This window comes from Trichosurus vulpecula, chromosome 1 (genome assembly GCF_011100635.1).
Source record: "Trichosurus vulpecula isolate mTriVul1 chromosome 1, mTriVul1.pri, whole genome shotgun sequence".
NCBI lineage: Eukaryota > Metazoa > Chordata > Mammalia > Diprotodontia > Phalangeridae > Trichosurus > Trichosurus vulpecula.
The window spans coordinates 284240733-284255091 of record NC_050573.1 but is presented as its reverse complement, the minus strand read 5'-3'; the positions used below and the strand labels follow the sequence as shown (position 1 = coordinate 284255091).

The window sequence follows — 14359 nt, the reverse complement described above, 5'->3', positions numbered from 1 at the left end:
CCACTCAAAGTAGATAGCTGCCAAATCTTTTATCTTCATTGAAAATTTCACTCTGGAGTTTTAGCTCTGTATCTACAACTGCCTATTGGACAGCTCCATTTTAATAACCTACCAGCACTTCCAGATCAAACTATTCATCACAAAATTTGAATTAATAAGACATTAAGGTCATTTATTCTAATCTATAAACTGAGAATCCCTTCTACAATATTCATAAAAATGGCTATCCAACCTGTCCATCACGACCTCTAGTTAAGGTGAAACTTACTACTTTCCAAGTCAGTCCATTCAAGGTTTAGATAGCTCTTCATATTGGGAAATTTTCCCTTTTGTGGAGTCAAAAAACAACCTCTTTGATTTGCACCTACTGTTCCTAGTTCTGCCTTCTGGGATCAAGCATTAGAAATCTCATTTTTTTTCCAGGGAACAACTCTTCACATACTTGAAGCTAGCTATCATAATGCCCCCTAACTCTTCTCCAAGTTAAATATCTCCAGTTCCTTAAACCAGTTCTTATCATATAAGATTATCTCAAGGCACTTCAAAATCCTGATTGCCTGCTTCAATTTGTCAATTTCTTTCCTAAAATAGCTGCCCAAAACAAAGCAATACTCTAGCTGTGGTATGATTTGCGATAAAAAAGGATTGTTGTTTCCCTAGCCTTGGGGCAGTACATCTACATTAACACTAAGATTATTTTAACTCTTCCAGCTGCCATGTCACACTGTTTACTCACACTGAGATTCAGGGACAATAAAACCCCTAGATTTTTTCACAGAAACTTCTACATAGTCATGCCTCTTAATCTTTTACTTGGAAAGTTGATATTCTGAATCCAAGTGTAGGACTTTACATTGAATTTTTTCTGTAGGTAATCATCCTAACATTCAAACTTGTCAAGATATTTTTTATTACAATTTGTCCACAAGGATAATAGTCAATTCAATCCAATTAAACAAGCATGTATTAAATACCCAATACATACAGGGAAACAATTCTATTGGAGATACAAAGGTAGCTTTCCTGGCACCTAGTTAAACTATAGCAAGAAACTTTCTCAAAAAAATAATTGTTTGGGGGCATCACAAACCTTGGCCGTATAAGGATGGCAAACTGTAATGGCAAGCAGGGTGGGACTTTTTGCTGTTTTTTTTTCTTTTGGAGTGCTTCTCAGCACTAAGGCAATCAAGAGCCTTTGAGTCTTGCCTTTGTTCCAATCAAAAGTCTTTGATTGAATATAGAGTCATTGATGACTTGCTTGAGTCACAAGAAGACCTAAGTCACATGAGGTTGCATCACATGGTTGTAATGCCCTCTCTATTTGCTCTGAAGTTCAGCGTGCTGACTTTTTCCCCTGAACTAAGTGAATTATATATGTATTTTAACTAAAGTGAGATTGTAAACCCCATACAGTTGCTTTCCTTAGAAAAGCAGATCAAAGAACCTGTGCTAGCAGCCTTTTTGTGCGCTCTTGCTGCTGGTCTTGTGTTGGTCTTTCACTTCCACAGGAGTTGCTAGCAACATTGTTCTTACAATCACAAATCTAAAGCAGAGCAAAGAACCTGTGCTAGCAGCCCCCCTGCATGCTGGTGTTGTTGGCCTTACACCTCCACAGTAGCTGCAAATAACATTGTTGTTACACAAACATAATCAATAGGTGTTCCATATATTCCAGCTGCTTCACCAATTTTTAACTAAGTATTTTTAGGAATACAGTATGTTAATTATGGACTTTTTTAGACATAATACTATTAAACACTTAGTAGACTATAGTATAGTGTAAACCTAACTTTTATATGCACTGGGAAACCAAAAATTTCATGTGACTCACTTTAATGCAATATTCACTTTATTGTAGTGGATTGGAAACAAACCCAAAATATCTCCATGGTTGTTGTTCGTCTTTCATTCTGGAGGAGAACCCAATGACATCAGGAGGGTAAAGTCTTGACTTGCAAGTGAATTGGATTTAAATGAGGCAGAGTTGTGCAAAGTCATCAACCTCACTCTCTCCTCCAGAGACATCGGAGTCCAGTGGCAAGATGTAGGTCATGGTAATGGCCCTGGATGCAGTAGGAGACCTTGGCCTTTTTAAGCTAAGGTCTTTCCCAGGTCTTATTTTATGTGAGGCAACAACCATTCAGTAAGATATGTCAATATTCAAAGATGATTACTTCCTATGTATGGGACTAAAAATCCTATGTTCATTAATTGTAGGAAGTTATGGGTTTGATGCTTAAATACCCACCCTTTTCACATCAACTATGGCAGTATCTTGCCTGGCTGAACAGAACAGCTTCTGTTAAGTGGAATTAAAATATGATAATAGACTAGCTAAGGAAATGATTCAAAGAAATAAAAATATGAATACCTTCAAAAGGAGAGGATACTTGCAAATTCTTTGAATTGGTGTTACTAAATATCCTTCCAATGGAACATCCGTGTTCTTCCTTCCTCCAAGGAGCATACAGTTCTAGGGTAAGAATAAGTAATTAATTGAATTACCAAATCCCGAGGCGATGAAACTTTCCATTGCTATAAAATTCTCTGGAAAACTTGTGAAAACACATGATGAAATGTGGCTTTTTTCTTTATAAAGAACACATTCAATCACAAACAATTTTTGAAAAGAGGGTTGTGTCTTTTAAATTATTTATATGAGCTAAGATGTTGCTCACAGCCATAACCATTCTGAATCTATTGATTATTTTTAATCACAGAATTTGTTAAGAAAGGACCTTAGAGGTCATCCAATTTGACTCCTAGCCTTTAAAGTTGGGGAAACTGAGGTCCAAAGAAGTGAAACAATTAGTGTAACAAATATTTCCTGGTCAAGACTAGATTAAAATTCAAATATCTTATTCACTAGTCATGCACAAAATTGTGTTCTATGCACACAGCTTTCTCATGAGCTGTGGAGCAAACCATGAATTAAGTAACTAAAACAATATATACTACAAAAAAATTCTCCTATGCAACATTTGATTAAAATAATGAGTTCTCTACTGATTATGAATTGCTAGTGTCATAAATAAACACAACGCTCAAAGTGATAGAATTCAATTCAACAAATGCTTGCTAAGTCTCTACCATGTACAAGGTACTGTACTAGGTTCTGAGCATTCTAGTGTAAAATGAAGAGGCTCATAGCTTCAAAGGGCTTATATTCTATGAACAAATAAAATATGTCCACACATATGTGATTATATGATTATATTCAAAAAGGTTTAGTTCTTATCTGAAGGAGCTAACATTCTACTAAAAGACTAAAACATGTGTTTGTGTGTGTGTGTGTGTGTGTGTGTATACAAAGCAATTTCATGAGGGAAAGAGAATGACTGGGAATACAAGGAAAATCCTCTCTTAAAAGGTGGCACCAAGCTAAGCCTTAAATGAAACTAGGGATTTGAAGAGTTCATTGCAGGAGGTGAAAGGTGAACTTCATGAAATAGCTAGCGGGCCAGTTTGGTTAGACACAGATTGTAGGAAGGGGAATAGCATGCAGTAAGTTTGGAGGTAAAAGCCATAGAGTTGAGGCTGGTGTATCATAACAGTAGGATAAATGATGACGCATTCATATCTATGTCTTAGAAATATTATAATCCTCAGAATCACAAATTTGAGTTAGGAAAGTCTCTATCAACCCCAGCGTGTAGATTAGGACCATGAATGAGGAAAATACATTAAAGGTTTAGCTTGGGCTATTGATTTTTAACAGAGTTAGCTAGGTGGGGCAGAGGATAGATTGCTGAGGCTGGAGTCAGAAAGACTTAGTTCAAATCCATCGTCAGACTCTTACTAGCTGAGTGGCACTGGGCAAGTCACTTAACCTTGTTTGCCTCAGTTTTCTCACGTGCAAAATGAGCTAGAGAAGGAAATGGCAAATTACGCCAGTATCATGACCAAAATAGGGTCATGAAAACTGAAAAATAAGTGACAGCAATTGGCTTTAAACACACACATACACAACACACACACACACATACACACACACACATACATACATTCATTTACAGAAAAGCAACATCTCATTCACAGCTACTACTCATGCAGTACTTTAAGGTTTACAAAATACCTCATATATGTTATCTCATTAGATTCTTACAAGAACTCATTCAAGTTGGTAATATTATTTCCATTCTACAGATGTGGAAACTGAGGCTGGGGTTTTAAGTGACTTGTGAAAAGTCACACATCTGTCTCAGGTAGGACTCAAACCTGTCTTTTTCCTGAATCCTAGTTTAGCACTCTCTCCACTGTACCACCAAGCTATCACACACCCTGTAGGGTGCATACTGACTTGGAAAACCACAAATTTACCTTATCTATGTTATGCTGTATTTTTACTTATTTCTTAAACATTTCTAGAACTCATTTTACTCTGTTTTGGGCCTCACTCTGCAGTCACTGAGGAGTTTTTTGGGCCCCACAGGGTGAGTTTGACACTTCTGGCATACGGAACTTCTGGAAAGGATTTCCCTCCACCAGCATATCAGCAATTATTCTGCTAATAATAGTCTAACAGAATTGCCTGGAGACATGGGGGCTGAGTGACTTGCTCTGAATCATAGCCAATATGTGTCAGAAGCAGAACTTGAACCCAGTTCTTTCTGGTTCTGAGGCTAGCTCTCTATTTATTTCTATTCACTACATCACAATGACTTTTTAAGGTGGGTATTATTATCCCAATTTTACAGATGAGGGCACTGAATTACAGAGATGAATGGCTTGCTTAAGGTCATGCTGCCAGCTCACAACAGAGCTCCAGCTTCCTAAATCCCAAGCCACTGCTTTCCATTATACCTTACTTCAAGATAATCTAAAACCGCCATCCTCCAGTAAAATGTTTAAATATAATTAAACGATAATAATTATACTTGGCCTGAAACCTAGTCCAGCTTTACTGATAACAGAAAATTCATTACACAGTTTCATTTCTCAGTTGGTTAATCAAATCACTGTGAAAGGAGCCTCAAAATTTCAGTAAACATCACTGAGTACTTTCTCATACTTTCTCAGGAACTACTTCAGTCTGAGTCTAAGGACAAACACAACCTCTGAGTAGACTGAGCTGCCTGAAAGCGGACCCAGTTAGTTGGGTAACTCAGCTCATCCTCTCCCTCTCCTTCTTTCCAAAGGAAGGTAAATTTTGATGGCCAGAAGCTTCCCACTTAACTTGGGATTTAATAGCTTCCTTCCCTCCTTCCTTCCTTCCTTCTTTCCTTCCTTCCTTCCTTCCTTCTTTCCTTCCTTCCTTCCTTTCTTCCTTCCTTCCTTCCGTCCGTCCTTCCTTCTTTCCTTCCTTCCCTCCTTCCTTCCTTCCTTCCGTCCTTCCTTCCTTCCTCTCTCTCTCTCTCTCTCTCTCTCTCTCTCTCTCTCTCTCTCACTCTCTCTCTCTCTTTCTTTCTTTTTACAAAACCTTAAACCCAGTTCACTCCGAAGCTCATAGATTGGACCACGATAGGTCCCTGCCCAAACTCCACTAAATGGCTGTATTTTGGGCCCTCCTGCCTTAGAGTGAATGTCAATGGTAACTGTTTCTTTGGAACAGCAACCCTGAGGGTCTTCCCCTCCCAGCTTGATTTTTTTTCTTTTTTTTCTAATTAAAGGGGCCATCTCTTGACTCACTCCTTAAAGAGGCCTATTCACTCACTCAAAGTGAGTACATGAAAAGGCCTTAGTCTGAAAGGGCCAGGGCCTTCTAATGTATCCTGGGCCATCTCCAATCGTCCTAGTGAGTATCAGGCCACTGGACCCAGTTGGCTCTGGAGGAGAAAGTGAGGCTAGTGACCTTGCACAGCCCTCCCTCACTCAAAGTCAACTGCAAGTCATGTCATCATTTCCCTGGTGTCATGGTCCTTTTCAAAAACGAAGGACAAACACAACAACAACAACAACAACAACCAATGTTCTCAAAGTCAACAAGTCAACAGACATTAATTAAGCACCTACTATGTGCTAGTCACTATGTTAAATGCTGGAGATAGACACACACACACACACACACACACACACACGTCCCTGTCCTCAAGGGGCTCACAACACGTAAACTGCTATGCTTAATAAAGCTATGTAGAGGATAAATCATTAAGGGGACCAGGAAAAGTATCTTGCAGAAGGCAGGATTTTTAGCTGTGACTTTGTGGAAGCTGGGGAAATCAGGAGGCAGAGACAGGGGGGAGAGAATTCCAGGCACTGAAAATGAATGGAGTCAATATGATACAGTATCTTGTGCTTTGCAAAGAAAGCTTAGGTTGGCAGAATACATCATGTAGTAAGCAGTCTTTTCGTTTTGCCAGTAATATCCAAAGGTAATCTCAACTGAGGCATTTTTTGACTCTGACATTCCTGATCCAAAAAGGAAGGCCAATCTTCATCTTTCTTTTCTACCACACCCGGCATTTACTTGGCTTTTCCTTCCTACCCCAGCCAGGTCTCTGAAACTAGAATAAACACTGAGGAACTGGACACTCAAAAATGATGTGTTTTGATATACAGTGTTCTTTCTCCCTCTAAGAATTTGTTTTCTCTTTCAGAACCAAATCAGAATCAGCCAGGAAGGGGCATGGTTAGCATTCTCCAGATCACATGCTTACCTCAATCAACCCTTTGGAAAATTCATCTAAAGACAGTAAATACTTAGAAGGAGTAAGGTGCATGACCCACTCTACTAAAACCAGTTTCTACATGGGGGTATCCATTTAGCCTGGTTTTCAGTAAGCTTATCAAGAGATCACAGACTATGGTACAAGTAAAAAAAATATACTTACCAAAAGAAATGTCCGTATAGTTCTTATTTTGTTAAGTTCAAGAAGCAGTTTCTGTGCCTTTTCATGGTTACTGCAGTATTCATCATAAATACGAAATTTATCTTTCTGTGAAAATAATTAAGGAGAAATTATGGTTAGTATATTATTTCTCATATTAATGTGCATATAAAAGATATGTGTGTATATATAGACATGGAAATACATACGTATACGACAACACAAGTGCCCATTCTATCATTGTATCATTTATATTCATTCATTCAATAATTTCTATTAAGTATCTACTATATGAAGAGAATCCTGTTTTCTAGGGAAAGAACAAAATTCAGATAAGATGCTTAAAGCAGAAGGGTACCTGAACTTGCAGAGCTTATAATCTGTAAGTAAGATAAAGGAACACAGAAAATTATAACAGGCAATGTTACGTGATAAATGCATTAGAGAATTGAAAAACAAAATGCTAAGGGAGGTCAGAGAAGGAAGGTCATTAATAACCAAGGAAAACAGGAGGATTTCTGGAGGAGGTAGTCTCTGAACTGGACTTTAAAGGAAGGATAGGAATTCATCAAGCAGACAGGGCAGAAAATTATTCTAGGTAGAGAGAACAGAATAAGAAAGAAGGCATCAAGATAAAAGAACTTGGAATATTCAAGGAAGGGGCAAAGAGTAGTTCAGTGTCACAGGAGCAGCGACTGCCTATAGATATAATAAGGCAAGGTACAAGTGATGCCACATAGGACAGACTCTTTAAGACTACTAATTACCTTCTCTAATTTCCATTCAAATGTTTGCCAAATATCAGATTTTATAATAAACTGACTTCTTTTTAAAAAATGTGTAATTCACACCTTCCTTGAGATAATAGATAAATAAATTTGTTATTTGATATCTTTTCTCAGGTCTCCTAGGGACTTTGCTAGTGCCTTCCTAGAATTCACATGTGGGCTGGGATATAATTATTTTGCCTTTAAAAATACTGCTAAAATTCACTTGAAAACTAAGTTAGCACAATTTAAAACTTCTATTATTTTCAAAGAAAATATTTATATATTTGATTTCCAGTAGAAACAAAGAGCTTTCAGTATCAATGACTATATATTATGATAAACTATTTTCAATATTGCAAATTGGGGGAATAAAGTTATAAATAGGGTTGTTGTAAGGATTGAATAACATATAAAGCCTTTTGCAAACTTTAAAGTAGTATATAAATGATGGATTATAATTATTGTGTCATCATACTGAAAAAAAATTGAAAGTTCTTATTTTGCAGAAAAGCATTCTTACATGGTTTGTCCATTTATGCTCCACAAATTATTTTATTCAGTACAGGTTCAGAATTAATTACAACAGCCAGTTTTTACCTTATGATAAATTTCTACTTTTTCACAAAACTACAACATTCATTTTACTCTTTATAGATATGATAATATAAGATGAAGTGAAACATAGATGAAGGATCAAGGCATCATAGATTTAAAGCTTAGAGGTCATCCCCAAACCAACAGCATGATAAAACTAGATTATAAAAAATGAACTCCTCGAGAACTGGAACTATGCCTTATATCATGTCTTTTTTTTATCCCTCATAGCATGCAGCAAAGTACCCTGCATGCAGTGTGAGTTGAATGCCTATGGGTTGATTTTTTAAATGATATAACTTTAAACTATTTTCCAAGATATATCAAGCATCTATCAAAGAAAATAATGATCCTTTAAAACAATAAATAGGAACAGCAGAAAAGAAATTTGCAGAAAATAAAGATGCTGGGAATACATTTTCAGATTCAAAATGTTGTGCAGTACCAATATTTCATGTTTAGTAAAATGTGATTGGCTCCCTATTCTGCACACTTTTATTGGAAAAATGAAGAACATGTGCCCCCAGACAGAGGTACAGAACCATTATCTGACAGTGCTCCAGTTCTAGGGAAAAGATGAATGCCAAAGACATAGTAAGAAGAGGCATTGCAGCCAAGTCAGTGGCTTCCATCTTTGGTACTCTTCTGTGGTTCCCCAATAAGGCAAAACTGCTCATGTGCCACAAAATAAGTTTCTGCTTTGGGGTACACTGGGCTGTAAAAGTCTAGGTTCATGTAATAGCCAGAGGTTTCAGCAAAGAAAGCCCCTCCTGTTCCCAAGAAAGCAACCCTTTGTAACACAATGAAGAAACCAAAGGATTGTGATGATTCTCTTTACCTTCCATATTATCTTTCCTAGAAAAGTACTTTATTAAAAAATGATAACAGGGACAGCTAGGTGGCACAGTGAGTAGAGCACCAGCCCTGGAGTCAGGAGGGAGGACCTGAGTTCAAATGTGGCCTCAGACACTTAATACACTTACTAGCTGTGTGACCTTGGGCAAATGACTTAACCCCAACTGCCCTGCCTACCCCCTGCAAAAAACAGCACACAGAAACTATGTGATTTGTTCATTTAGAAATGGTGACAATTCCTTTAAAGAAAACAATACAAAGTGTAATGACCATACACTTTAAGTAATGATCTGTGCAACATTATGATTAACTATAGAGCCCAACAAAATTGTAAAAGAAATCTCCACTTTTTAGAATTAGTTAAATCTTGCAATTGGGGGCGTATGTGTAATTTTATTTAACTACGGAAATCCTCAGGCATGAAAATATTCTACTTTTATTCTATAAGGAGCTTTTTGCTTACCTATCATTTCCTTAAATAATTTTATATGTTATAGAGAAATGATGAAAATCTTACTATATGCGGAACTGAAATGTGCACTCAAATAAATGTTTGTTGAATGAATGAAGGAATGAACTAATCAATAATATCACCCGGAGTTATGTGCTTGCTTTTTCTGCTGTTTTGTTAAATAATTATCTATTTTTTGAGAAATTTTCAAAAGAGTGTACACGGAAAATTTGAAGTCACTAGATTTGCACACCTGCCAACAGTTAGAGGCTTGTGACATGTCATATTCCAAGAGAACACCCAGAGGAAGAAAAGGTTCATCCAGACTCCAGTGGAGAGAGGATTTCCTAGTTGAAAAGACAAGTTCCCTATGTTTTGATGAAACATAAAAATCTATTCATGATGAGCAGCCTGAATATTCATTAGAGTTAAAAACTACAGAGGATGCTAAAGACTAACTTGTTTTTTAAAAAAGAGCTGTTTATTCTTCATTGAATAAAATGATGTGAGGTACTCTTTTTTCTGGCTATGAGTGCAAGTTCCCAGTGGCCTTAAAAGACCCTGAATCATTGGTGTCAGGTTTCAATTTCCATGCTGAATCTGCACATGCCTCTATGCCAAGACCCCCCCAAAGAAAGAAAAGAAAACAAATACTTAAGATAAACAGAAAGCCATATGAAAAAATATCCTACAAAGTGAAGAAAGCAGGTTCCAACTTCCTGTTGAGCATTAGGTTCGGGATGTAAACACTCTTCCACCACAGTGAGGAATTCTTTATGAACCGAAAGTATATCTTCAATGTTTGAAAAAAGCATCTGTAAATAAAGTAACAAATGAGTAAGTAAAGGAAATAGAAAAAACATAGAAAGAAACAAAAGAAATATTCATGGCAATTTTAATTTACCTTCACGGTTTCTTCTGTAACATTTTTGTCAACTTTTGATGCTGCACATTGGATCATTCGGTGCAAAAAGGCCTAATTGAAAAAGAAAATACATTAAGATGGTAGTATTAGGTAATGCGTTAGGTCTATAGGATATCAAATACAGCATGTTCCAAAAGTTTAGAATTTAAAAAGCTCTTTTGGGAGACTGTACATATTCAAAAACATTTTAAAGTTAAATTTTATAAATCTAGCTATTTTCAAGTAGCTATTTGCCACATAAAGATTTGGATGGATTTTTCACAAAAATAACAATTTTGAGAACCAATTTTACAGGGTTTTTTTTTACATGATTTAACATTTGCATTGTTTTACATTCCTGAAGAATGTCAGTCTTTATTACACCGTGGAGGCAGGGCCTAGAAGCAAAGGGACAGGTAAAAACTTAATTTCCCATCAAGATTCCCTTTCCTTTCAAAGAACTCAAAGGAAATTAATCCAAAGAATCCTGGTGGTCCACAAAATACAACTACACTTCTATGCAGAGATTATTGGTAGAAATCCAGAATATTTGATTCATGGTCTCAGATTCATCACGCTAAATATAAGTTAAAGGTTAGTGAAAGCAAAGAGGCATTTTTTTTCGCTTCCAAGTTTCTGAATCTCCTAAAATCTATCCATAGACTCTTTAAGAATTTCTTATCTAAATGATGACAATAAATGAAATGTTGCATGGAAGCACTGATTGCTCTATTTGAAAAGTGCTATGGAATTATCCAAATAGTTCAAATGACTATTTGAATTTAGGCATACTGAACTCTGAAAGAAGAGACAGACTTCTCTGACATTGTCTAAATGCCCATAGTAATTTTCATGCTTTATGTAATTTTATACTTAAAGTTTATTGTCTATTTTCCCATATGTACATAGCAAAAATATGTACTTTAGAAGCTTCCATGAGGTCTTGATATAACATGGGTGACTTACATGCCAAGTTTACACTGCAAATCAACCATATAACAGACAAGCCAGAACTCATGAAAAAGTAAAAGGGAAAGAAAAGTTTGACTGTCTATAAAGCATTTTAAAAGCTTTCATAACCTTCTTAATTCTTGCATGATGTTGGGTCAGCACCCTGAGCAATTAAAAATTAAAATAATGAGATAATAAAAGGAGTCATGAAATACAGTGAATGTTAAAAGTAGTCAAAATAAACCATGTCCTTGCTTAATTGCACAACAATATATCCCACTCATTTTCCTCCTTAAAAACATGAAATCTTTTTGCTCAACTCAAAAAAGAGGCAACCTGGAACTTCCTAGCATCTCTAATCAACCAACCTCATATTTTCCCATGAGCTGACAATTCTATTTGCTTAAAGTTGTATATAGTTGATGAGAGCAAAAAATCATGAAAAACTACTTAAACATCACAAGATTGTTCAAGCATATTCTATGAAAAACGAAAACATGTATGTTAGAGAAGACAGACATGATACTAAAGAATTAGATAAATACTAATATTATAATTATTTTAATTTCCAAAGTCTCACCCAAAGAAACATTGTATCTATTCCTAATTTTAACATTTTGAATGTAGCACAGTTTTAAGAATCTCCCAACCCAATCCAACAAGCATTCCCTACTCACCTACTCACTCTACTCGCCTCCCAAAAATAAAATTATAACTTCTAGAAATGATGCAGTATAATGCTCCATTTAAATTTTGCATTCTTTCATTTCTATAATTACTTGTGAAGACCATCTCTGAAGTCATGAAGAGTCTGAGGTCTGCATAAATCAGTACCCACATCAGTGAAGTAGTGGATTGTTCATTTATTCACTATGGGGCAAGACTGAAGTTGGCGTTTTGTTTCCGGGCTCTCACTCACAGGAAGACTGTCATGTGATTTGACCAGATGTGACTCTGGGTAGCTGCTGGAGCCCCCTGGCTTTGAAAACCCAGATGTTGGTGCCTCTCTCTCTGGTAACTATGTAATTCTTTGGTCAGACAGATAAAGGCCTGTCTGTTGATCTCTGTGTGTTATTTGCTCTGTTTATATAATGTATGCTTGTAATTTCTGTTTGTATTTGCTCTGAAGTTCAGGGTGCTGACTTTTTCCCCTGAACTAGGTAGACACTATAGGTATGTTTAATTAAACTGAGAAGGTTAACCCCTTAAAGTTGCTTTCCTTAGAAAAGCAGATCAAAGAACCTGTGCTAGCGGCCCTCTTGTGTGCTCTTGTTGTTGGTCTTGTGTTGGTCTTTCATTTCCACAGCCACTGCTAGCAACATTGTTGTTACAATCACAAATCTATGTCTTGATCCATTTTTTTTGATAGGGCCAATCATATTTTAGGCTATCTTTCCATTACCCGGAAAAAACAAAATAAACAATTTTGGAAGAATTGATTGCGTGCCCCCTCTGGGGAGGAGGGGGGGTGGGATCTGTTCCCTTTTTTCTTCCTTTGTTCCAATATATGTCTCAACATTCATTTTCCATGTATTCCTTTCCTGTCTCTTCTCTGAATTTCTCTATCTCCTTCAATCACTTTTCTTACTTGAGAAACCCTTAGCAACTCACTGCCTGGGTTGTCTTAGCCTGAGTATAGCCATAAGATCCAGGAAGGGAGCTAGGTAGAGACAGATGGGTCATAGAAAGATATGCAAAGCCACATAGAGATAAAGAGAGTTGCAGCTACACAGAATAGCCATTTTGCTAGATGTACATATATTAGTGTGCTGTTGGCTCTCTAGAGTTTCTGTTAAAAAAAAAGATTCCACCTGTTTTTCAGAGTTATTATGGTAGTCCATATTATAGGTGTTTTATTTTTTCACAAGAAATCAGAACTATTTCTCCCTCATCTGTAATTTATTCCATACTCTTTTTCTCTCACTGTGTTTTTGCTTAAGGCATATGGTAAAGGTCACACTCCAATTAATATAAAAGAAAATCTAGGAATGTCACAGATTTACTACAGAGAAACCAAATGAGGGAAAGAAGTCCAAACTGATACATAATAGGTAGGAAGATGACAGGAATCCTTTTCCTGCTTCTCTCTGCTCACCAGTAACTCCTGGCTCAGAAGTAAAATCAAAGCCCAGGGCCACTATTATCTCCAGAAGACCTAACCCTAATTTTAAATTCTAGATTTGCTGAGCTTTAATGATCCCTCTTCATTTTCTTTTGTTCTTCTGGGCTTTTCATCCATCAGACACCCATTCTTAGATATTTTTCTCCTTATATTTCATACAAGCGAGTCTCTTGCATTGCTATTTAAATATCACAGAGGCATAAGATTCTTCATTCAGAATAAGCCAAATAGCAGTATGGTTTCATTTTCCATGTGACCAATCAGCAATGATGTATAAATATCTGTAAGCTCCCTGGTTGCAGGGACTCTTTCATCTTTTTTTTCTTTGCATTCCCAGCACTTCACAATGCTTGGTGCATAAGGACAGGGATAGGGGTTGGATCTATGATTTCACTGGTGGACAGAATTCCCAGATAAGGAAACTCCATCTACAATATAGCGTGGCACCTTCTCAGCAACTTGTAATTAGCCTAGGGCATTGAGAGGTTAACTGACATTGACGTTACAGAGCCAGAAGGTGTCAGAAGGCAAACACTGAAACTGGCTTTCTATCCACTCCACCATGTTATCTCTAATGAGTACTACATATTAAATGCTTAGTCAATGGAACTGAATAGTGCTCAATTCAACAGTACATATACAAAAAGTGGTATTAAATTGAATGGATATATTTCATCTTTGATAATAAAGAGGGAAAATCTAAAATGGTCGTTAGAGTTCCGTGAAGGAATATCTCCATTTCACTAAAAATAAATTGGAGACAGTGCTTTAAGGACAAATGGTTACCTTAGGACCTTAGAAGAGAATTGAATAATGTGTGCATGTATTTCAATTTTATTGAAGAAATGGACTATCTTGCAGTGGAGACTTAAAGTCATAAAAAGTGAAAAAAACCATTTAAAGAAATTTAATAAATTTTTAAAACACCAATTAAATTGAATTGAA

The 14359-nt window shown here is 36.5% G+C and overlaps 1 protein-coding gene across 1 annotated transcript in view; it reads right to left on the bottom strand.

The window, feature by feature from the left end:
- The window catches only part of PREX2 (phosphatidylinositol-3,4,5-trisphosphate dependent Rac exchange factor 2), a 422543-nt gene that overhangs the window by 314358 nt on the left and 93826 nt on the right, over positions 1 to 14359 (bottom strand). Inside the window, exons 2-5 of the mRNA XM_036740899.1 lie at positions 10342 to 10413; positions 10130 to 10252; positions 6771 to 6875; positions 2372 to 2473 (exon numbers count right to left, since the gene is read on the bottom strand). Of these exons, the coding sequence (XP_036596794.1) occupies positions 2372 to 2473; positions 6771 to 6875; positions 10130 to 10252; positions 10342 to 10413 (402 nt within the window). The remainder of the gene's footprint in view (positions 1 to 2371; positions 2474 to 6770; positions 6876 to 10129; positions 10253 to 10341; positions 10414 to 14359) is intronic.